At 40.8% G+C, this 26,025-nt stretch overlaps 1 protein-coding gene across 1 annotated transcript in view; it reads right to left on the reverse strand.

The window, feature by feature from the left end:
- Positions 1-26,025, reverse strand: part of PHEX (phosphate regulating endopeptidase X-linked) — a 103,651-nt gene that overhangs the window by 48,183 nt on the left and 29,443 nt on the right. Inside the window, exons 7-12 of the mRNA XM_074604917.1 lie at positions 22,799-22,915; positions 20,027-20,110; positions 19,571-19,716; positions 12,917-13,010; positions 8,488-8,616; positions 4,892-4,993 (exon numbers count right to left, since the gene is read on the reverse strand). Of these exons, the coding sequence (XP_074461018.1) occupies positions 4,892-4,993; positions 8,488-8,616; positions 12,917-13,010; positions 19,571-19,716; positions 20,027-20,110; positions 22,799-22,915 (672 nt within the window). The remainder of the gene's footprint in view (positions 1-4,891; positions 4,994-8,487; positions 8,617-12,916; positions 13,011-19,570; positions 19,717-20,026; positions 20,111-22,798; positions 22,916-26,025) is intronic.

Raw genomic sequence — 26,025 nt, forward strand, 5'->3', positions numbered from 1 at the left:
AGACATTTGTTCCTTATGTCACATGGACTCGTTGATTTGATCCTTTTAACATGGTTTGGGCTCATCATATTAGTAGTGTCCCCTCTGTGTAACTTAAAACAAAAGAACGGACACAGAGTCACCGACGGAGAAACGTTTCAGTGATTAGATAGAGCTGACTGTCTGCCTAAAGCAAAATTCAAGCATCGATTCTACCATAGGGCCTTTTGTAAGTCCTTTGGAGGTCAATGGTCCCTTTGATTGCAAAGCATCAGGCTGACAGCAAGGTATACAAGTTTGGCCTCAGCCAAGTGCATGAGAAAGGTGGGCATCAGTCAGAAAACAGGCAGCAGAACAGCACACAAAACAACGAGTATCCAAATCAGGGAGAGGATTTGAGTTAATTCTCTTTCAAGCCTGCCAAGTCATTTGCATTACAGTGTTGTCATCTAAAGATATAATCACATAAGGAACAGAAGAGTAGTCTGAGATGAGATGTTTTTCTAGGAAAGCTCTCCGTGCTCACAGTCCAGACATCCACATTGACCTTGTTGTTCTTTCAGGAAGTGAGTAAAAATTTTGTTAGTGACCTGAATACGCCTGAAGTTCACGAAAAGGCTAATGACACATTAAATGGATCATATGGAGTAGGCCCAGTAAACAAAAACCACCAGGTTTCTACAGTTCCTTTCTTCATAGAGCATTTGAAGAATTCAAGAATGCGATGAGATGAAAAATACAGAGGAAAAGCAAAATACGTGAATTACAGTCATTCCCAAGAAGCTTGTGGTTCATATAGGCAGGAGCTCTACTCTGCATTGCTATAAGGGACAATGTTACAGCTAGTGATGAAGACATAAAAGACTAAGACATTCTTTACCTAACTAGTAACTTCCTTTCTTTACTTAATTGATAATGGAAGAATAGAATAGAACATAGACTATAGAATACACAATATTGCATTTGGAAAGGACCTATAATGATCATCTAGTCCAACTGCCTGACCATTTATGGGCTAACCAAAATTTATAGCATGTTATCAAGGGCATTGTCCAAATGCCTCTTAGTCACTGACAGGCTTGGGGCATCGATCACCTCTCTAAGCCGCCTGTTCCAGTGTTTGACCATGCTCTCGGTAAAGAAATGTTTCCTAGTGTCAAGTCTGAACCTCTCCTGGCCTACCTTTGAACGATTCCCATGCATCCTGGCACTGGATACAAGGGAGAAGAGCTCAGCACCTCCCTCTCCACTTCCCCTCCTCAGGAAGCTGCAGAGAGCAATGAGGTCACCTCTTGGCCTCCTTTTCTCCAAACTAGACAAACCCCAATTCTTAGCTGCTCCTCAAAGGACATGCCTTCCAGCCCTTTCACCAGCTTTGCTGTCCTCCTCTGGATGCATTCAGGCACCTTCACATCCTTCCTAAATGGTGGGCTCCAGAACTGCATGCAGTACTCCAGGTGAGGCCGCACCAGTGCTGAATACAGCAGGATAATCCTGTCTTTTGACCGGCTACTTATGGTGGGTTTGACGCACCCCATGATGCGGTTTGCCCTTTGGGTTGCCAGGGCACACTGCTGACTCATATTGATCCTGCTGACGAGCAGCACCCCCAGATCCCTTTCTGTAGGGCTGCTTTCCAGCCACTCCCAATTTATACTTGTGTCCAGCATTACTCCATCCCAGGTGCAGAATCCGATATTTGGACTTGTTAAATTTCATCCCACCAATTATTTCCCAGTGGTCCAACCTGTCTAGATCCTTCTGCAAGGCCTCTTGTCCCTTCAGAGAGTCAACAGCACCTCCCAGTTTAGTGTTGTCAGCAAACTTGCTAATGGCGCATTCAACTCCAGCATCCAGATCATTGATAAAAATATTGAACAGAATTGGCCTTAGGATTGAGCCCCGAGGAACACTGCTTGGGGACCAGTCGCCAGCCAGATGTGGCGCCATTGACTACAATCCTTTGAGCCCTAATGTTTGGCCAGTTCTTCACTCAGCATCCCATGTACCTGTTCATCTCCCAGTTGGACAACTTGTCCAGAAGGATGCTGTGAGGGACAGCATAGAATCATCAAATAGAATCATAGTATCCAAAGCCTTACTAAATTCCAGAAAAGCTACATCCACTGTCTTCCCTTCATCCACTAGGCAGGTGACCTTATTGTAGAAGGATATCAGATTAATAATGCAGTAGGTGCCATATTTTGTTCTGGAAATAGGAACAAGCAGAAGATGCTCACATAGGACTGCAACTTATTTCCAAGCAGAACATCCTACCCTAATAAAAAAAAAATACCACGGAGGTGTTAGTAACCACAGAGAACTAGAACAGTTTTATATGTTATTGGGCTCAGCCCAGCAATCATTGGCTAAAATACTATGGTTTGCTTACACAGAAGATCAAAGCAGAGTCCTTTCTGGCCTTTGTCTGAAAGAAGCATCCCACTTCAGCATCCCCTGTGCTCTGTCATAACACTAGTTTCTATTTTGATAGTGGTCAAAAATGAAGAGTAAACCTGAGAAGACCCCCAGGACAATACAACTTGATCTTCAATTCAAGAACAAACTGAGCTCTTTCCTAAATTGTGACATCCATGGCACTTGCACTGTCCTTACAGATGTGGCTGACACTTATTGATGAAGAAATGTCACTTTTACGGATCTATATAATAAAGTAATAAAGTAATATAATAATACTGGGTGGTTTTTTTTTTTAAACACCCAAACAATCCCCACTTCAAATTTCCTGTTGTCTATGCTACTTTATTAAAGTGTAATTATTAAAAAAGTGACAGCATAATGTGCTGGGCTCATGAGATTTAATTGGAAAAGAGTAACAGATTTTGAAGGTTCTGTTGTATTATAAATCCTAGATTTCCCCAGGGAATTATCTGACCATACATTTAATGAATCTATTTCTTGAATTAAAAACATGCCTATTCAAATGTCTCAGGATAAATCCAATATCTATCATTAGTAACAAATAGCATTTAATAAACATGCACAAACTCCAAGTCTTGAAATCTACCAAAATGTCTCTCTAGACTCTTTCCTTCTAGCCAAGCAGCAATTTCGGTGAATTTGAACTTAAACGTACAGTCATAAGTCCTACTGCATAATTGTTGCTGCAATTTCTAAGTCATTACTTAACACTTGTGTCTCACAAGCTTGACCTTGTTCCTGTGCCAGTAAACTATAAAATTGTTGTTCAAGTCAGTGAGAATGGATTTAAACCATTTGCTATTCATAGTACTATGGCTTGTAGTATTATTTTTATTGTACTGCTTGAATTTAGTTTGTCATGCATTGTTCGGCCCAGACTCACCGCATTAACGTCAGAAACTTTAGGAGATGCCTAAATCGTGAGCAAAGTGCCATAAGCTTCCTAAATGTGTCAAAAGAGGGAAACAGGCACCTCTATCTACAAAAGACCTAACCTACCTTCTGAACAAAACTCTCCCTAAACTGGGAAAGGGAGAGCTTTTTAGGGAGTTTATTAGTTTGTGGCAATGTTTGTATTGTTTCTCGGCTGAAAGGCAGGTCGCAAATTTTGAACAAAATGGTTAAGCAGATTGTTTGCTAGAAAAATCAACACCAGACTTGCATATGCCTGTAAAGGAATATAGAAATATCTCAATTAAGGAAATAGTTAGAAAATCTTCCTGCTCTTATTTTGCACCAAATTTGTCAAATATCTAAATTACAGGTACTTTTATTTCTAAGGGTATTTCTAGCAAAAAACCAAGCGTAACAGCCAGGAAGAAGTAATAACTGCTGTCCATTTACCATGAGGTTAGCAGGAACTAAATGGCATCTTACTATTGTTCTCTTGCTACAGAGTTTGTTGGTGCATTTATGCAGCTCTGTTTCATTTGCACATCTGTGAAGAGCACTGCTGTATAAAATGTAAATGGGCTGTGTATGGAATTTAAAACTTTCCAACGATAAAATGTCTCAACAGCCTTTCCATCAGAATTACCAAAAAACTTTGAAGTCCATGTTTGTTTTTAAATCAAAACACCTCTATTTTTATTCAAGCACAGAGAGTAGGAACAGTTCAGCTGCACTTGCATGTCAGTTTATTCAAAGAGGGTGTTTACCAATTCACTCATATCCCACTGCCTCAACAAATAAGGGCACAGTCCTACACATTGACCTCCACTCTTCTTTGTTTATGCCTCTTCCAACTGAGCTCTGCATTTGGACAAGCTCCCTTTCCACATACCGCGTGCTGTAAACATGGGAATAGAGTGAAAAGGGAGCTTTGAGTAACTCCTCCTGCCTTCACCTCTACCTCCTGCATTTTATTGTCACTCCATCTGAAAGTAACCAGGACCAGTAATGCCATCCTGGATCGTGACACTTCACAATTGGCATTATTTTATCAGTACATGGGTGTTCAGCTGGGATGGTCATTGCACTCCTGGAAAATGGCTTTCAAGTTAGGCCTCCCACAACGACATTGGAGAAGGTATAAGACCTGTCCTATTCTCATATATCCTTCTAGGCTGGACCCTCCATCTTCACACCGAACACCCAGATGTTTTAGACACCATTTTCTGTTTGTAGGCTGGAGTGCCCCCGACATCCCAATCAAGATGAAGATGTTGTCAAGATAAGCCACTGTACAGGCAAATCTGAAATGAGCGCTCACAGCCTACATCAGTCAGAGCCAGACGGGGAAAGATGAAGGCAAGGGAGGAAGAACAAGGTAACAAAAATCAGTTCAGCAGAGAAGCAGGAGCTCAGATGGCTCAGCTTCTAGCAAAACAAATGTGGCACATGTCCCTTCACAAACAAAACAATGGGTAATTAACTGGAACAGCAAGTACAGTCCATGACATTCTGTTCTCACTCAAGTCAAATCTTCACCGTAATAGGATTTTACCCATTCGACATTTATATTTGTTACCTTCTCATAAGCTTTTCTTTTTGTTTCAGAGTCCATCCAGTCATTTTCCTTTTCCAACATGTCAATAAAAGCCCAGCGAATTCCTTCAGTCAGCTCCTCCATCTGCAAAACATTTAGCAAACCTCTCCCCAGTAAAATATGTCATGGCAGAATCATTATAAAAAAAGGTTTGGTGTATGCAGGAGCAATGGATTTCATTAGACCATGAATGATTCCAAATCAGACAGTATCTGATGTTCTTTCTTGAAGGCTGATTTCTTCTTTCTCTGACCTCAGACACTTCCTCTGAAAATAAGTTTCTCCATTTTCTTTTCCTTCACTTGTACCACACAACCTGTTAATTGCTGATCCTTTCACGTCACAATTGCGAGAATGTCTGTCTTGAAATCATAAAAAATACTGGGACATTTGCAGTGATTTGGGGAGATTTCAGACCATTTGGTTCTAGATCACTAGCCCATGCAGAAGAAGGAGCTAGCTGCAAGGCATTTGCACAAATAAAGCCTTTTCTGCAGAGAGCATCTGCAGCCCCGTTTGGTTTATGTCAGGCTGACACACACCTTATTAATACTGCCAAAAGGACTGAATTTGGGCTGACAGTATCACGGTCCAAATACAAAGCAGTATGCAGGTATTTAGCCTGTATTTAGCTGTATTTGTGAAGTACTCCTAACCTTCGCCTACTGCAGGGATAGAGGCCATGGCTCACGACACTGAGCAGCCTTACCTCTTTCTGTGGTCTTGAACCACCAGTGACAGCTTGCATCTGTGCAAAGCTAGGAAAAACCACAACCATTTTAGCCTGGCTGCTTCTTCAGACAAAGCCATAAGCATATCACAAGCAAGAAAAAAAAAATAATAGGGGGAAAAAAACCAAAACTGAAATGACAGAAAACAAGAAATCTAATGGCTAAGCATTATATCAGTCTAAAGAGCAGAAACGTCCTAATGCCCATGCATCCGACTAGCAGCACAGAGCAGGACGGCGTAGGCAATCAGTTGCTTCTGTTTCTATCAGTAGATGAACCTGATGGCAGCTAGCCACTGAGAATACTGTGAGAGTGAGGCAATTCGGGGGATACAGCCATCGCTGGAGTCCTTTAGCACAGACCAAACCAGAGTTGAGATAGCACAAGACATGACAGATAATCGTTACGTGAAGACTTATTGGATCTTCGTGTTATCAGTTACGTTACATTTAAAAATAACGAAAATGTCAAGTACTGGAGATCTATGTAATTATATTCTGTAGATCTGGTAGCTCTGAAATGTCATTAAAAGTGGGGACTAAACCCTGGAAAGTAATGTTACCTTTAGCTAAATTGCCATTTATGGATCAGATGTATATCTTAATCTGGAACTGTTATTTATTTGTGGCAGAGACAGACAAAACACAGCAAAGCTCCTTTGATCATTCATTTTTCCCTACCCTTTTCAAAAAATATTTTCTTATTTTTAGAGACAATATGGAACAACTGGAACAGGTCTAGCATTAAATATGACTAAACATTCAACATTCACAGTAAACTGCATCCCAGGGAATAGGGTAACTTAAAGATATTGATGACAGAGCACTGACTCAATTAACTTAGTGCACTAATGAGGTGAACTCCCTGTATTTGGAGGTTACAAGTTCAAACTCAAGCTCTGCAGCTGGACCCTGGTGTATACTTAGGCTTTATGCACCAGCTGTAGCTGCGGGGGGCAGGGGGAGAAATCTATTCCTGCTATCAAAGTTATTACTGAAACTGCTCAGGCATAGCTCTAAGAAACACTGCAGGCACTCTGGGTTAGAAACAGTGCTATATTTAGACACAAATAATGTCTTTCTTGATAAAAGGAGAAAAATATCTACGGTATGAAACACCAGTGACAAAACACAGGGGAAAAAGAATCCTTATTATCCATAACTCAGGATTTGCTTATCATAGACAGATATATGCTACAAGCAAGGAAAAAATCCCAAATCTGTACAAATAAGAGTGCTTTTCTCAAGTGCTTTCTTCCTGCTTAAGAATAGAACTGAAAACAGTTAAAATGAAAATGATAACACCACAAATGACTAACTTGAAAAGCACACTTCCAAATGGATTGCAAGAAATTTCACCTGCATCTAATTTTAATCTCTATGGGCAGTTCACTATAAGTCTGAATCTTGTGATCTACACTATAAATTTTATATGCATTTCTTACTTCAGCTGCTACTCTGAATTCAGATAATTTTTCAAAGATTTGGTCTGAAAGGAATTTGCATGCTAAGAAATATTTTAATTAGCTCACATTTCAACAGAAAGCCATTCTCTACTCTATCAGCTTCTCATAATTTTCCATCACATTTACAAGCATGAAAACATATTCGTCCCCTCCATAAGGTGTACATTTCTTATAGTACTTCTCTTCCCAGTTACCCTGCGCAGAGGTCATACTGTATAATATCCCAGAAATATTTTTGCCACTAAACTGCCAAACAGCACATTACAAACTTGATCAAGAATCAGGGCATCGAAAAGCTGGATCTCAGAGAAGAAGCTCCAGCTGAAGCCAAGTAGCAAAAGAAATGCAGAACCTGAGAGGGAAACACACGTCATAAAAATTTGGACAAGCCAAATCAGTGTTGGTCTGTCAAAAATGGAGTTCTTCCCTGAAAAAACAGTCAAAGGAGATAAAGTCAAACAGACAAACTCAGGCTACTGAGCCAGGGCTGTGCAGGACTATGACAGAGCTGTCGCTCCCAGCACAGGATGCTATTTCACGTTTCCTAAATGGTTGTGCCTCTCCTGCACTGAGAGCTAAGTTCAATGACTAAATTAGTTAATTTTAAACCGATTACTGTTGGAAAATCAATGGCTGGAAAAGCAGATACTGGAAAACCCTATCAAAAAATGAACTGAAAATAAGTCAAATTATTGTGAAGGGCAATTAATCATTTGAATATATCCTTAAGGGAAATGATAACATAGCTATGTTTGAAGTTTTAAAATGAGAGTGAACATCTAGCTAAAAGTTATTCTCTGGACTCAGCAGTGTGGAAGAATACTTTCCTTCACTGTTGAGCAGAAAAGATTCAAATCACAAATATAAACTCTCACTACGTGGTTCTAAGCGTTCCTTCATTTGGGCCAGACATCAGTTACACTTTTCTTGCTTAGACTACAGTTGTAGCACAGTCAGCTTTAAAAGGGTAGCCCTGAAGCAGAGAGATCTTGACCAATTTTTTAACTAGTCAGTAAGAAATTTACTATGAAGTTACACTAACTGTGCTAAACCCATTTCTCATCGATACCCCTCGCTCTGTTCCTGCACAGCCTGGCTGTCATTATTGACACAAATTAATGGTGTTCAGCCTGTTTTTGATCTGGCTACATATCTGTCTGAAGGGCTGCATATGGAAGAAATGGGCAGTGCCCAGGTGGACAGAAAGGTGACATTTCTTCAAATTTGTTCCATTTTCTCCTTGTCTTTTTTTATTTTTTAAATTCAATTAAAGCATTTTTAAGAATCTTTTCCCTTTTAAACTTTAGTCTAACATCAGAGGCAACTTGTGAGGAGGAAGCCGCTAATTCAAAGTTTCTAGACAGAGATCTCAGCAGACTCACCATCTCTTTCTTGTCTTCTTGAAAGTGGGCCTTCACAAACATCTTGCCCACAACATAGGGGAGCGCACTCTCAACGAGGTCCACGCATTTATCCCACTGAGGCAGCAAAGTTGTGGTTCCATGGATCACCTGTTGGCAGGTGCATGTAGTAGGTCATGACATCATGCTGTTTAAGGAGCGCAAGTCTAAGGAGCACAAGTCTGCATCCACATACTGTACAGTCTAAAGCATATTTGTCAAATAGCTACCAAACGGAAACAGTAATGATATTTTACAGTTATTTCTATTTTCTTCAAGTGCTATGACAAATCTTTTGAACTCCACAAAATAGCTATAAGATTTTAGACTTAGAAACAGTGCAATGGTAATGATTTAGAGAGGCTAGGCTTAGAGAGTTAGTTACAGGAAGGCATTCCCAAGTGCCAATTTTAGATTAATCTTGGTAGTCTTTCTGTGTTAAGTGGAGAGACACTTTCCTCTAGAAAATCCCTGCTCTGAAATATCTCCCAAAGAAGTTTTTCTCTCTCCACTGACTAGGTGAGAAGCCTAGGGAGATCATCCTCATGAAAATGAGGTCAGTTCTTATGAAACACCTCCTACAGAGCCCTCCGCTGTCATGAACTTAGCTGTCTAATGATGGCTAACATTGGTAGGTATGTGTCCGCACCTTTTTGCCATTTACCTGTCTGGTTACTCTTATCACAGCCTATTGCCTTCAGTCTCTTTGACAAACAGAATATTTTCAGGAGAAAACAGGTCTGAATCATCAAGAACACTGAATATATGTTTGTCCTCCCAAAATCTCACTCCATGTTATGGTAGAAAGATGTTGGTAGACCAGCTTGCATATTTTACTAAAGGAATGGTGGTTAAATAGTCACTTCCAGGCTCCGATAATGTCCCTGCACCACTATACACGAGCTTCAAAAGAGAAATAGTCAAGAATGGTCAACACACCAATGAACAAGGCGAAATAGAGCTCAAGCACATTGCTGCCTTGGTTTCTGTTTCTCACAGGAAGAATGTCGCTACTGTGGAGTCTTACCCAGTTAACATGACATTTTCTTGTCAAGGTAGAAGTTCATTTTTTTTTTTAAAAATACACACAACAAAATACGAGATGGCTCCATGTAAGCCATAGCAGTGCTGATTTAAGAAACTTTTGCTGTTTTCAGGGTCCAAAGAGTTCCCTTTCCACTTAAGGAACTTCTTAAGCTTTTCCACAGAGAACAAGCAAAATCCCAGTCCAATAGTTAACACCTGTCAGCTGTATAAAAGCACACTGCAGTCAATACCAGACCAGGTCCGGCGGGATAGAATTTTGGCCTCTTACAGATTATACAAGCCTCTGAAGCACTAATCCAGCAGTTTCTGAGCCTCTTCTTTTTCCCAGTCTTCTCTTCCTCCTTTGAGCCCATGATTAAATTTATAGCAAAACTGAGAGGTTTGGATTTGTTGTTTTCCAATAGGAAAAGATTTCATTGGAAAATTCCAGAGTAGCCTAACCCTTAGCTATTGAAGGTCAGATATTTTGGTAGTTCAAAGATTGATTTTCTCCATCATATTGTCTGTAATTAAGCTTAATCAATGACTCATACTTAAATACACCAGTGAATTGCATTTTCAAACACTTTTTATTAATACTGTATGTGCACTAATAGATTTTCAATGACAGAGAGAACATTGCTTCTATAAGAAAACCACATTAGGCAAAGCAATACATAATAAGGTAATAGAGCCAAAAATAGAGACAAATTTGAAAATACGCTCCTCTTCCAAATTCTTCAACACTCATCTATAACACAGCATTCAAAAAAAAAAATTAAAAAGGAAGAAGAATAAAAAAGAGAGAAGAATATTTCTCTCCAGGATCCAAGTAACACCACAATGGAGCTTTTTCCTGATGCAGAGGAAGAAGGGGAGTCATGACATTAGTCACCAGAGCTTGAAATTCCTTCTGAAAGCTCTGACTACGCATCAGCCACAAAAGAGAGTCAGTAGACAGAGCTGGCTTTTAGACTGTGGCATGTTATTATTAAACATAATAATTACCATTATTTTGAGGGAGGCTTGACTGTAAGGAGGACAGAAAGGCAGCACAGCCTGAGAGACCAATAAAAATAGAGCTGAGAGGAATAGATTATATCTCACAGCTGGTTTATTGATATTTATGTTACAACAGCCAAGTTGAATTCCCTCAAAATGGTCCTCCTAATATCAATGTACCACTCTAAAACACAGTACTCCAGGTAGTAACCGTGACTATAAATAGCAGGTTTCAAGCCCTCCCATTCAATTCAGAGCTCCACAATAGAATTAACTGATCTCTTCCCCAGGTGCCACTGCATATCCGCAGGTCTCAAAGTGCCATTGCAGAGGAGCTGCTGATAGTTGCTGATGTGGTGGTAATCAAAGCACTTTCTCTAGAGTCAGCAGGTTTGTCCTATTTCTCAACCTGAAGTTTTTTGAAGCTTTGTCATGTCTTTTTCCCTCTCCTTGCAAAGAACTTAAGTGTCTTGAACCCAAGATTTCTACATGTAAGATGTAAAAGCCACCAATAGAAAATGAGGACCTGGTGAAAAAAATACTACGCTTATGACAGGTGACACTGGCTGAATTAATGAATGAATGAATAAAAGATATCCTTTTCTTTAAGGGTCACTGATTCATTTCATGGTCATGTCTTTTTAGTAATCATTCAATGTTTTCTTCACTTACCTGGCAAGAGGTTGGTGGGTCCTTTTTATGATCCCAAAGGACCCGTTTGCCATTAGTCCTCCAGCCTCTGATGGGACAAATCTGTTCAACAAAGCCTTTGCCTTGGACTCCGTCTCTCATGTCCTTTCTGTTGACCCATGAAGTTTGTTCCCCTGAGCTGTTTACTGCGCTTAACTTTAGCTATTAACTATTAGCTGTTGCTGTTTACTTAACTAACTCTCCATCTCCAGGTCCCAGGGGCAGATAACGGGAATGAGCTGCTGACTCACTGCCCTTATTGTGCTGTTCTTAAGTTTTCACAACCACTTACATGAAACCCTCGATGACGTTGTTAATAAGCACTGAATCAACTTGAATTAGATTTCTCCTTAAACTCTGGAGAAAGTAACCAGAGAAGCGACAGCACCTAGTTACCATATCAAAACACACAGTATCCAAAGCTTAAAGTTTCCTTCCAGGATTTTTTCTGGCCATAAAATAACTCAATATAACTCAGTACTATGCTGCAGGCTGGCTGATGGCCAGCATCAATCTATTTTACCTGGCTAGCAAGGAATGTCCCAGGAGGGGACACACTTACAAACTTGCTGCTGTGGTTCTGACAGCCAGTTTCTCACATTTTTGCATGAAGAAAATGGCATCTTTAACAAGCCTGATTTGAATATAACTTCAGAATTATAAGAGACTGCCTTTCCTGTGTAGTTTCCATCGAGCTACTGGAGTTTATTTTTAGTTATGTGATCAACTCAGAACTATTCCAGTACTAAAGGAAAGACATGACGGGTGCTTCAATTAGCAACCTGCATGCCTCACCAGGGCAGACAGAGCACCCACACCTCCTGCACCACATCAGTGGCAGCATCGTGCCAGCCTCCTGTTGTCATGGCGTCACCACACAGCTAATTTTCATAGTGACAAACAAAAAGTTCACCATCTAAACGAAAGCGGCTTGGAAACAAGACAAAGCACCTTTCAGTTTCAGTTTCATCCTTGGTTTGCTTAAAGAGCCCTCACGCTGCCCACAGAATTATCAGGGTAGCTTTCTATTCAGGGTTCACTTAACCAAATATATGTGTTTTACATAAATGCCTGTATTACTTAATAGATAATTAGCTCTGGTCCTCATAGCTTGGGACAGGGACTAACATCTTCTGGGGCTTCTGCAACCCCAAGCTGGAAGGCACCTCATCTACTTCCCTGTGGAAAAGGCCGGTGTATGGATGTGCTAGAGCTCATGTAAAGCTGTTACTAGAGCATGGGAAAGGTTTAAGCAAGCTTAGAAAAGCTGAAATCTTAGCCTTCTGTTTTACCAGAGCTATAGTCACACATGAGTAAACAGTAGGTTTTTTTTCAAAAGCCTAGATTTTGGCCAAACAGGTTTGGCCTGCAGGAATAGCACAGGTCACAGCCTCGGCACGTAACTCAAAAACTTTCCAGCTTTCAATTTTCTGCATAAGACGACTAAGCTTTTTAAAGCGGAGGTCTCAAAAACTCATTAATATGATGACTCATTAATATCTAAAAGATATTTTTCCTTAGTGTCATGTACAAGAATATGTATGTCTACTGAAAAAAGTTTCTTCAATAAATTTATCCAGCATGGAAAACATTTAATGTTTTGCAAAGGTATAAGCAACTATAAGGGAAACCAATAGTGTCAACACTAATACCATTGTAAACACTATAAAATGCTGTAAAAACTCTAACTTACCCGAGAAAATTCCAGCCACCGATACTGAAAACGTCTACTGAGGTTAAATAACCTTGAATAAACCATCCTCCACACCAGATAATTGGCAAGAGTCCTGTTAAATCAGACATATTTTTATCAGATATCTAAATGCATATGATGTACCTCAAAGCACTCACAGAAATATCTTTACAAACATTTCAACAACATTTCCACATGGTGGAAATTTCACCTTGAAAATTAATGAATGATGACCAAAATGATAAATCCCTATTACACAGAAGAATCTGTATGATTGCAGCCAGTCAATATGTAATTGCACCATGATAACCATCTTCTAGGGGATATTTATAACACGTCTATCTCCTAGTATGTCACTTTTAGGTAATGCTTTTTTCAAAAGGCAGTTTTCATTTTCCATAGAAGTTGCAAGAACTGTCATAATAATAGTTGCATAAAAGTTCTATCCAGAGATAAGAAAATAAATGATTTCTCCTGTAAATCAAAGTGAATGTTATCTCTCCTCATTAGTTGGGCACATAAATCATAACTATGAAACAGAACAGATAACAGTCCATCCCATATACACTATCCTTATCATACATATGTATCTTTCATTTGAAGTTATCAATATGCTTTTAAAAGTTCTTACTACTCACAGAGTTCTTAAAGTATTTCCACTCTTATTTTGCAGATGGATAATTGAAATACCAAAAAAAGAGAAGTCTCAGTAACAAGAATCTCATAAGAACTGAGGCTGAGAGATCCAGGAAGAACTTCTTTAAAATTCCCAGGAGACCTGACATCCATGCCCCTTTTCTAAAACTTCAAGCACTTCACTGGAGGATTTATCTAGTCTAGATTGAGGTCTCTCCATGCTCAGCAGTGGCTATATGAGGAAAAGGTGTATTGTGAAATACACAATTCAACTTCAAATAGTCACAAAACAAATCCAATAATGGCCTACATGTATGATTCTCAACTTTTCTTAGCCACGACGTATTTTTCAAGGATAGTCATTGCTCTAAAGCTATGGATATCCAAATGGTCTTTGTTCTACACTGGGATACACATAACATTTTGGGCAGGCCATAGACTTCTCTACAGGGAGGAAAATTGCTCCTTTGCAATCGAAGATGCTGTTATGGACAGTCTGAACAACTATCCCAGCTCTAAAAATCCCATTTCTGCAATCTCCCATTGCCATAGGTGTGGAGCAGCGTAGCTGTTGCTACAGTGTCACTCCGTTAGCTTCATTCACAGACACATCCCATACCGTCCCCTCCTCTGAATCATAGCAGGTTATAAACACACTTTGTGGGCATGTTGTCTTCACAGCAGCATTTGCCTGAGCCGTAACTTGAGTTTTGCCTCTAACCAAGCTCCAGTCCACCCACATGAAGCCTCCAGCTCAAGATAAGTTGTTGCTGGAGTCTTACACTCTTGCTCACTCAGCCCAGGAGGTGATAATGGGATGACAATGGAAAGGTTTAAGGCAAGCTATAGCTATGTATTGTCTACTAGCGACTGAGCACATGATCACAGAGTCATAGAATGTTTTGGGTTGGAAGGGACATCAAAGACCATCCAGTTGCAACCCCCCTGCCATGGGCAGGGACACCTGGCAGGGCTCAAAGCCCCCTGATAACCCAGTAACTCCAGCAGCATGTATGCATTCAAGTGGGACCCAAGACTACACCAAGAGCAGATGGGCGGCTGCGCGTTCTCTGCAGGCTGGCTGAGACGTGCCCTGGGGACCAGTCTGATCAGGCACAGCGGTCAATGGCCAAGGAAGGCAGGCGCTCTGCAGTGCCGCTGGATTTGGCTGTCCCTGCACACTGATCCAGCTGAACTGAAGCTGGCACAAGCGTGCATCCTCACATGAACCTGCGCAGGAGTTGTGCATCTGTGACAGCCTGGGCAAAGCCTGTTTTACTCATCAGTTAAGTCTGCATATGCTTATAGGTCAGAAAGATGGTCGACTCATTTCACACAGGAAAACTTAAGGGTGCAGTCCCAAGCCAGCTGTCACCGCAAAGGTCTGATACTCGCTAGTCTTTGCAGACAGAGCCAACTTCTACAGGGGAGTAGAGAGTTGCTGTGATTTATAAGTCCCGACCTTTATACTTCACCTCATCTCTCACCCTTCCCTCTTTCAGTATACAGATATATCCTATTGTACTCATAGTCACAATAATCATAAAACATATCTGAAAAAGCTTTTTAGCATTAATAATGTACATTTATAACACAGTACATGTTCAAAAGCCAAAACAGTTAGCTCTGCTTAGATGATCAAACCATTTTGAGATAATGCTTAGGGTCATTAAAAATTCATTCCAACTTAAGAAATACCAGAAAGCATAGATTTTCCCCTTAACACATTTCTGACAACGTGGAATTTCCTCACTCAATAGCAATTGAAGCACCCTAAAACTGCTCAGCTCTTGGTGGTTTTGTAAATGATTCAAACTCCACAAGCCTCACAACTATCTGCCTCAGGCATTTCAGCAGAGCTGAATAGCATCCATGCTCCTGCAGTAACTACTCTGTGGATCTCAAACAGTATTTACGCAAGTCCTACAGATTAAAAGCTTTAAAGATTTAATTTCGATCAAAAGTCTTAGGTAAAAACATCAGCTAAATAGATCGCTATCATAAACCAATTATGTGTTACAATTCAGTACTTAATTGCTACCAAAAACCCCATCAATTCTCCCTTCTGTGTGCTTCTTGTTCTCATCCAGCAGCGTTCGTCCTTATGCTTGAGTTGGGGAACTTCTGTCAAATTGGTAGTGAATGAAAGACTGAAATTTGTAAAGGATGATTCTCAAAAAGGTGACTTTTTCAAAGACACTAATATCAATGGGAATTCAAAAACTTTTGTATCAGGCATAAGTAACAAAGGCAGCAGTCACTTACAGGAAATATCACACAATTAATTGAGGTTTGTTTTAATTTGGGAAGGAAAAGAAGGCTGACACATCCTAAAACCAAGCTGTCTGATGAGTTTGTAATAATTCCTGGTTGTAATCACACTAGAATCCACCAATGCATACAACGTATGAAACAACAGGAAGGTTTTGCTTCAAAGCCAAGAGGCTGGGAGGGGAGGTTCTTTATTTTGTTTTTCAAAACAAAATCATATTTTACCTGAATTTGTCTACTTATTTTGGGGATGATCAATTTACCTTTTTGGTTAACTATACAAACTTAAAAGTGATTGGACATCTACCTTCATTCGGTTTAAAAGTTGACACTTTTTGGTTATGAAATGCCTCAAGTGAATATCTTGGAGTGATTTACATCCCAGTTTCACAAATAAGTTCACTGAGGCTCAGAGAGGTTAACCTCTTCACATGGAGCAAAATCCAGCACAGAAATAAAACACACAAATCCTCTCTGCTCTTTTGATGAGACCAGACCATTTGTTGTTGTAACCTTTCAGAAGAGTACAGTACACAGTCCCCTATTTTAACTTCAAAATGTCTGTTACAGAAAGACGGGTAGGCAGGCTCACTCTTAACCAATGTGACCATTATTGTGATACACACTCCCAAAGGAAGTGGCAAAGAGCTTGTTTGCTGGGACAGTTAAAATTATACCAGTGATTATGAACATCTACTAAGGACCTCTCTACCCTGTCCGGGAATAAAGTAGGTTGCTCATCTAAAATTCTGTGGGTTTGTAATATTTTAAGCAACAGACACGGTACGAATTAAAGAGGATCGATTTAACATGAGATAGATAGACAAATTAATTGACATTTTAAGAAAAAGATCCCTTTCACAAATTTCGAGGTCTGTTTGAAAATTGTATTCAGAATTGAGTCATGAATCAAATTATAAGTACTGAAAAACTTCTGCCTCTATTGCTAGAGGCACTAGTTCCAGTCAAATTGCTGTAACTTCTCTAATTTTTCAGAGGCAGGCTCAGACTAGAAAGGCGATCTAGCGCCCCCATCCCTGGCTAAAGAAAATTCCTCTTATGCTGCAGGAATTACAAAGTACTTCTCTATTAATTGTCCCAAACTGCAAAGAAGGGGCCAGGTAAGGCAAAGGAAACCAGTCATTCATTCTGACGTCCACGAGAAGAACAGCTGCAAACGTCTCCAACAAGGACACAATTTGCTGTATCCTATTTATGGCTCACACAAAAAGCACCACCACACAGGTAACGGGGAATGGATATAACGGGCTCATAACTTGTGCCAGCACAGTCCCGTCTACCCCCTCACACAGTCCAGCTGTACTGGAGCTCTGCCATTATCTCATTTATACCACAGCTACATCTGTGTTTTCAACATACAACTCTTCTTCCTGTAATAGATGTAAACTCCATTAAAAATTAGTTGGTACACTAAAAACACTGCAGGAATCCCTGAAGACTTCTTACGAAGAAGGTGTGACTTAGGTCAGCACTGCACACTTGACGTGACTTACGCTAGCTGGCCCAGGGCTGATGGAAACTCCTGCAGGCTAGTTACTAGTTACTCAGCTTCTTGGGCAGCTTGCTACAGAGAGCAGTGCTCCTGGGCTGGACTCACAGCAGTGCCCCGGCTTGGGAATTTCAGACAGACCTCCAAACCACATCACTGTACATATTCCAAAGCTCCACACAGTCACTTGATTATATGCAGCAGGGTTGACGAGTAAACAGCAGCCTTATTCTACTAAATTCGCTCCACTCTGCCAACGTGCTATTTTCTAGTAACATTGCCGTGTGAATGATTTCACAATTCAAGATTGTTCAGCAGGTTCTCCAAGGGAGCAGTTTTCAATATGAAGATTGTAAGTCCATATGACTTGTCTCCTCCATCACTGAAAACTGCTTCTGTAGCCAGACTTAATTTTCACTCCCTTCTTCCCTCCACCTGGTACAAACTTCATGGAGTATTTTGCCAGATCACTGGGGCATGAACCATCTTTTTGTGCCATTTTGAACAGTACCCATGCCAGCAGGGTGTTTGTCTGGGAAGGGGACACACAAGGCATGGAAATAAAAGTATAATTTAGGGATAGAAGGTTTGTAACTGAAAAGAATATGAACTTGGTGGAAGTACCTGCTTCTCGTAATGATGCTGCATCTCCTGAAATGGTGAGAAGTTAATTCACATTCTAATCACAGAAGCAAATCTAAAATTTTGGAATGCTACACTAGGAATTTGATTGGTCTAGATATTAACTGTAACAAACCAAATTCATGTTGTTTGTATTAATTTAACCTTTAAAATATCATATGCAGAATGACAAATGAGACTACCTGAAAGAAAATACCCTTGTTAATCTTTCAGAGTTCACCCTACAGGGAAATGTTAAGACCTCATTGTTAGGAGTTCACATTAAGATGATTTCCTAATTTTCTCAGACCAGATAACAAGGTTACTTCTGGAGCAGACTATGACATTTTAAGTAATGAACATTATCATTTAATAGATAAACATGATCTTGGCTATCATGCAGTGACTGTTTGGATGGACTTCACGTACAAGAATCTGAAGTTTGCTTAGGTTGAGTTTACCACTATTTGCCATTTCTAACATTTTATGATGCAAACTTCTTAGGGTAAGATGGAGCAGAAAATGCCTAAACCATTATAAGCTATAAAATATGCAGCATGAATTTACTGGAAATTAAACACTGCTTTTGCCCACCCCACAGCCCACCCTGACCTGTGGGGTTGAGGAAGCTGGTCTCGAGCTTTGCCATTCTTTCTGGACATTAGTCCAGCCTCCTTTTGCCATGACAGACAGGCTGGCCTAATTCCTCTTGAATCCTCAGATTTTCCCTGAATAAGACCCTAATGGAAAAAGCCTCCAGGTTGCAAAGCATCTCTTTTGAATTACAAAGCATGGACAGCCCAAACAATTTAGAAGACTTTCTTCAGAAGATTAAGATTGGTGTCAGACTAACGATATTTGTCTGAATTTTATAAAGAAAGGATGTTTGATAATCTGTAGGCAGATCAATCATTTTCGTTTTCCTTATTGTTTGATCTGTTTGTTATTTTTACAGGTACTATGAATTAATGTAAGCATTCTGTCACTAGAGACATAGAGCAACAACATAAGAATAATGCTTCTGAATTAGTCTTTTCTCTGAAATTTAAATTTAGTTATGGCTGTGCTATACAATCAGCAAAGAATGATTTTTGGAGACAACATTTTGTCAACAATGTTCAGCAACACACCTCATCAGAGAACAAATTATCACAGAAATCACTTAGATGTCATCAATAATGATATTTTGAAATGGAATATCATCTTCATGCACGCTTTTTCATCACACTGCCCAAAGCTGTCTTGCTTTCCAGTGCAAAGCACATCTACTATGTTTAATCTGAGCGCCCTGCATTTCACAACTATGTTCTACAGTTGTAAATGATTTCACAAGATACAAGATCCTGTACAAGTAAGAGATGCTGAATGAATCTGCTGGAATGAATCTGTAGCTTTACTGCAACCTGTGTTTTCCATAAAAAGAGAAAGCTGTTGAAACGGCAAATTCTCCTGCTAAACACAAGCTAATATCTATATCATCATTCAGACAAAACCAAACAGACCTTTTGCCAAGAGTCTTGATTCCAAGAATATCTGAAGCACCTGAAAAACCCATGAAAAGCCCAGCATTTGATGTCCCCTCATAAGTGTGGGTGAAACCACCATAGGATCCTTACTTTTTCCTTTCGTTTTCTAGTATCCTGAATAAATCTTTGAAGTACTGGGGAACACGGACAACCACGTTTTCTGAAGGACCTATATCTTTGAGTTCAGGATAGAGCCTGGTGTCAATCACCTTCTTGATGTATCCCAGCCAGTCAAACTGCAATGACAAAGAGAAGGCTGGTTAAAGCACATTATGAAGAGAGATAATTTATTAACTAAGTTGCACCTTTGAGACAAATGGTTTCAAAGCTTTACTTATTAAAAATTTAGAAACTATTGCACTTTGTCATTACATGTGTTTTCAAACCTCATTAAAGTTGTAACTGTATTTAAAAGAACATATATTGTAATTGAGTACACACATTCCTAATGGTATTCCTTTAACATGCTGCTCTGTGCACTAAAGGCAATTTTAATTATATAGGTCAGATGTTAAAAGAGTAATTTTGCAATTATCCCCAACCAACCTGTGGAATCATGGCACTAAGCTCTGATATGTTCATCTTATTGTACATCACCTCACTTGTTCGATTTTCATATGGAATCATGATCTGGTGGGGAAAAAAAAAAAAGAAAATCAAAACCATCAAAACAAGGATTTTCTTGCAGGGACCTGCTTTTACGTCATTACTGTCCGTCATAATCCCAGTGCATAAATATCTCACCACCTGTTTTCCAAGCATTCACGGCATTAACTTCCCTTTCTGAGGATGACATTTAACTAGGAGAAATGGAACACAGTTCATTGTCAGTTTAACTCATTCCTGGGGAATTTAATGAGCTGCATGCCTTCTTTGAACATATGAGACCAATTTTAGCTCTGATTATACTAAGGAAATGCATGTTGATTCATAAGAGATAAAAGTACACCTACACCATTAATACTTATTCATCCCATCATGTCAGGTAGAAGCCAACTCCGAACTACATGGTTTAAAAGGCCAAATTTGAGATAGGTATGCTGGAAGAACATCTCATCTCTTGGATTTGAACATGTTCTTGCTATGACCTGACTCCATTTCAGGAAGAGCCAGGTACACACCAGTTTCTCCTCATTTTACCCCAGCATCCTGATTTCCATAGCAGAAAACCTGGGTATATAGGCCAGACATGAATTAAAGCATTCTCCAACCAGGCCTCTCAACTGAGTGACCAGAGAAGCCAGACCTCAGGATCCTCTGTAATGTCAAAGTCCAAGTACATAGCAAAAGAAATCCTAGAGGTAAAGCAAGTCCTTTTATAACTGAAAAGGGACATTCAGATTCCAAGATGGCAGCATGGTTCATAATAGAAAAACAAGCCAAGTACAAAATATAGCTCAAAATTTTCTCAGTATTCAAGAGAAACAAGAATTCCCAATGGCAATTCCAGCCCCGACCTAAGGTAAATCCTATACAACAGGCTGTACGCTGTACAGTTTAAGGAGGACAGAGATTGATGGCAGACAAACCAGACAGCTGGCGGTTCTCCAACCAAAATTCTCCAGTGTCTGCGGTTTTACTATTGCTCAAGCTACACAGAAAAAAAGTTACTTTCTTCTTCCATTCCGCAAATTTCATTTATCTGACAAATCTTTAAACTCTTCTTGAACCCATTTGCTCCCTTCCTCTCAAAACTTTCCCTTTTCCTCCAGTAATTCAAACTTAATTGAAATCTTCCTTGTACACAACAAGTTCTCTTGAAGCATGCCACTCCTTCCTATAGCCAAAGTATCCTCCCTTTATTCTTGCTGTCTCTTCATGAGCACGCAAGTTCTCCATTGTATATTCCCTTAAAACGATTGCAGAGGAAGACAGGATACAGTAAAAGCCTAAGTAAGAAACAGGACTATCATCTCCTTTGAAATCACAGTAAAATGTTTATATAAATTATTGAGCTCATTAGGCATTATGCAACAATTCATGTCCCTGGACTCATGCCTAATATCTGGATATATTTTAGGAGGATTATTCATACTACAGGGAAATTAGGTAGCCACGAGCAAGTATGGCTTGTTGCATAACAGTATGCATTACTGACGGCTGTTTACACGATCCATGTCATCTTATATGGCAGCTTCACCTATATACTTTGTGGATTAAAGCTCTGTAAGACATTTGTTAAATAAAGCATTAGAGCTACCAGAGGTAACAATGCATCTTCTTACCACATCACCAGTAAACAGAAGAAAGTTTTTCTGTTTTTTCAAGCCTATTGGGTCACAATGAAGTATCTGCTCGTTAGTCCATCCATTCAAGGTAATAGGATGAATATTGGGCTTTATTTAGAGGTTTGACAAAATTTCTTCTCTTTCAGCAGAGAGATGGAAACACTGATTTACTCCTACTGTGGGTGGCCCTCAATTCTGCGCACACACATCATTAAGAAGAATCACTGCCTTTCCTCCTGTAGACTGCAACAGCAGAACCCAGGGAAAAGTCACCTGCTGCATCACCTATCCTGTGCAACAGGCGTCTCTGTTACCAGGAGACCCAGCATTTCACAGGGGATAGCTTCTTTTCTTGGTGATATGAAGAAACACTCAGCTCAGCTGGCAGTTCCGCAAATCAGTGTCAAGTTTGTATCCCTAACTTTTGCTGATTTCCCAACATTGAGGCTGATTCTTCTCTCTAGCTTTAGAAGAAGTGGAAACGATAGTGGGCTTACCTTGTTGAACCTCATACCGTTGGCCTCAGTCCATCGATCCAGCCTGTCCAGATCTCTCTATAGAGCCTTCCTACCCTCAAGCAGATCAATGCTTCAACAATGGCTTCCAGGGCATTGGTGTAGATGCACTTCAAATTGGCTTTTTGTGGGGACAAACCTTAATTCCCACATAACCGTTCTCAGGCACTTCTGTGGTTTCTAACACATCAATAACCCTTATGTCCTTGCTGCCACATAGATCTCCATCCCCTACCTCCACTGAGATGGCAGACTGAAGGGCCTCTCTAGCACACAGTCCCTCAAACATTGGCCTGCTGCCCCATGGCTTATCTTTAGCAAACCTGGTTGACATATCAACAATTTAAAGGACCAAGAGTATTTGGCTAACGTTTTTTTCCCTTGAGAATGAAATAAGTTTAACAATTAACTAAGTGAGGAATACCGTTCATCCTTTCTTCATCAGGTTCTTCTCCTTTCATTCTACTTCCAAAACCCATTATTGCTAAGGTTGTTAATATAACGGCTTTCCATTTTGAAAAAGGATTACAATTTTTTAATAAGCTAGCTCCAATCTCCCATGTTAGATTACCAACCTCAGCTATTTTAACTTCCAGTTTTAGAACCGACTTCATATCAGATTCGGCTCGTGAAGCATTTGCGCCCAGAAGCACTGCTGTATCAACCATGAACTGCAAAAAGGCATCTCGGTACTGTAAAGAAACAAAAAGAGTGAAATGACCATTGGATTTACTCTCGAGTGCAGCTCGAGTATAGCAGTATACCAGAAATGCACAGCTATAGCATGAACTATAATACTTTGTACTTCCATACCCTAGCAACCAAAGTTGTGCTTTCCTTACCTTGGATGCCTGCTGTCATCAATGAAAAAAGGAGAAATAACACTGTAAACATACTATGTGTGACAGACAGAGATACCTGCTGTGACTCATGAAGTATAAATCTCAGGGAATGCAAATGACACTTCTGGGTTGGACCGACACCATGTATAGCTCTTACAATGGGATACAACATGTATGTGTGTCTGAGGTGGAGTTAATTTTCCCCATAGCAGCCCTTATAGTGATGTGCTCTGTATCAGTAGCTAGAAAGGCGTTGATAACACACCAGTGTTTTGGCTACTGCTGAGTAGTGCTCCCACAGCATCAAGGCTGTCTCTCCAACATTCCCCCCCTCACCAGTAGGCTGGGGGTGGGCAAGATCTTGGGAGGGGACATAGCCAGGAAGCTGACCCAAAATGACCAAAGGAATATTGCATACATCTGCTTAGCAATAAAAGCTAAGAGAAAGGAGGAGAAAGGTGAGGGGGCATTCATTATTTATGATGTTTGTCTTCTGGAACAACTGCTATGCATACTGAAGCCCTGCTTCCCAGCAAGTGCTGGACATTGCCTGCTGATGGCAAGTAGAGAATAAATCTTTTGTTTTCCTTTGCTTCCACATGCAGTCTTTGGTTTTGCTTTATTAAACTGCCTTTACCTTGACCCACAAGGTTTGTTCCCATCTTATTTTCTCCCCCGCCCCATCCTGCTGAGAAGGGGAGTGATAGAGCAGCTTGGTGGGCACCTGGCGTCCAGCCAAGGTCAACCCATCACAGTATGAGTGTACACCAATATTTTGTGCCAACTCATACAGTAATCAGCATAGGACTGAAGAAGTACTTGTATACAAGTGCAAGCTTAGTGGCTGAGAAGATAAGGAGATAAAGGGATCCTCCACTGAGCCCTCTATTCCTGCCGCAGCACTGCAACACATGTACCTGCTACAGTGCTCTGCTCTGCTCTCCCCAAGCTATCCTAACACAGCACATTTTAGTCTCAGTGTGTATACACAAATGTTAGCAAAATACACTGTATGTAATGATATTGTAGTGATTTCTCTGATACCTCCCCCTCAGCATAATCTTTCAGAGATTTTGGAGGGGTCAGATTGCTCCTCATCAACTTCTACTGGCCTACAGTCCAACAAAAGCAAACAAAAGCAACAAAAGCAAAACCATAACCCAATGCATTTTCACCTTTAATCTTTTAGTACATACATAATCTGTTAGTGTATCCAGGCATGATCTAGTCTGATAGATGTGGCTAAAAAGCTTACTAACCTCTCGGGGAACTCGGAAGAAAAACTGTAAAAACTTCTTCAGTAGCAATGACTTGTCCCCCACGACAACCCAAGGGGTTGTTTTCTTTGAGTTTTGGGCTGCATGTGCTGGATACTGCCCACAGACCTTCATATCCAGTGAGGTCACACGCCACAGGACGTGTTCCCCGGGCACCGCTGGTGTAACTGTTTCTTTGTTATTGGACTCTTGGACCCAGATGGTGCTTCATAATGAAGGATGCAGCTCTGCAAGCCTCAGGCTGCAGGGAGTGCCTGAGGCCTCTCAGTAAGTCTGGGGCACACGCTCTTCTAGCATACAGATAAGCTACGCTGCCAAGTGAAAGAGCTGTGAGAGGTCAGCAGATCACACAGGCTCAGAGGAGATGAGAAAGATCAACCAGAACTCCTCTGAGACCCTGCAGCTTCAAAAACCTGGACCTTCAAGAGCAGGAGGAGCCTGTGCCTATGGAGCTGGAAAGCGGAAACTCCCATCACAATGAAGGCTGGAAGCCCAATGCTCTTGTAGCTGACAAGGACCCAGCAGCGCCATCAATTGGAGCACTGTGGCTGAGTCTGAGCCCCCTAGGACTAACAGAAGGAAGCAGCAAGTGACAGTGGTAAGAGAGTCACTGCTGCAGGGGATGGAGGCCCCCATCTGCCAACCTGTTTTGTCATCTAGGGGGGTTTGCTGGGAGTCTCACATTCAGGATGTTGTGAAGGGGCTTATCCAGCCCTCTGACTACAATTCCCTGCTGCTCTTCCTGGTAGGCACCAATGCTATTGCCAGGGGTGACCTGGGAAGTATCAAGCATGACTACAGGGTGATGGGGACAGAGGTTGAGGGCATGGGGTCCAGGTGGTGTTCTCCTTGATCCTGCTGGTGAGGCGCAAGGGCCTGAGGCGGACATGACAGATCTTGTGGGTTAACATCAGGATGCACAGCTGGCATCAGCAGCAGAGATTTGGTTTCTGTGATGATGGGACCCTCTTTGAAAATTCACATTTGCTTGGAAGAGATCCACTGAACAGGGCAAGAGTATCTTTTCCAACAGGCTGGCCAACGCGATAAGGAGAACTTTAAACTAGAAACAATGTGGGAGGGAGTGATTCCTCAAGAAACCACTAAGGAAGGTGCGGATAGGGTAGGCAAGCCATGGGCCCAGGGTGATGGGCCATAACAAACAACAAAACAAAGCTGAAATGGAACCCCTTTGAGGGTAGGTATGTAAAGAAGGAAGTGCCTGTGGGACAGTCTTATAAGGAAAGCTCTCAAGGCCATACAGAAGAATCAGCAAGACTAGATGTCCCTTGGAAATACCTTTACACTAACGCACATAGCATGGGGAGCAAACAGGAGGAAACAGAAATCTGTGTGGAGTTACAGGGCTATGACCACATTGGGATCACAGAAACATAGTGGGATAACTTGCACAATTGGAGTGCTGCAATGGATAGATACAGGGTTTTTAGGAAGGAGAGGCTGGGAAGGTGAGGACAGGGAGTTGTCCTTTATGCGAGACACCAGTGTGAATGCATGAAGCTCTACCTGAGCTCCTCCAAACTCAAGAAAGGTCCATTCTGACAAGTAGGAAATGAAGCAAAGGTGGCAGGGGGCCTGCATGGGTGTACAAGGAGCTCCTAACTAAACTCAAACATAAGAAGGAAGTGTATAAGATGTAGAAGCACAGACAGGTGACTCAAG

Source organism: Larus michahellis, chromosome 1, assembly GCF_964199755.1.
Source record: "Larus michahellis chromosome 1, bLarMic1.1, whole genome shotgun sequence".
In the NCBI taxonomy this organism is placed as follows: Eukaryota; Metazoa; Chordata; class Aves; order Charadriiformes; family Laridae; genus Larus; species Larus michahellis.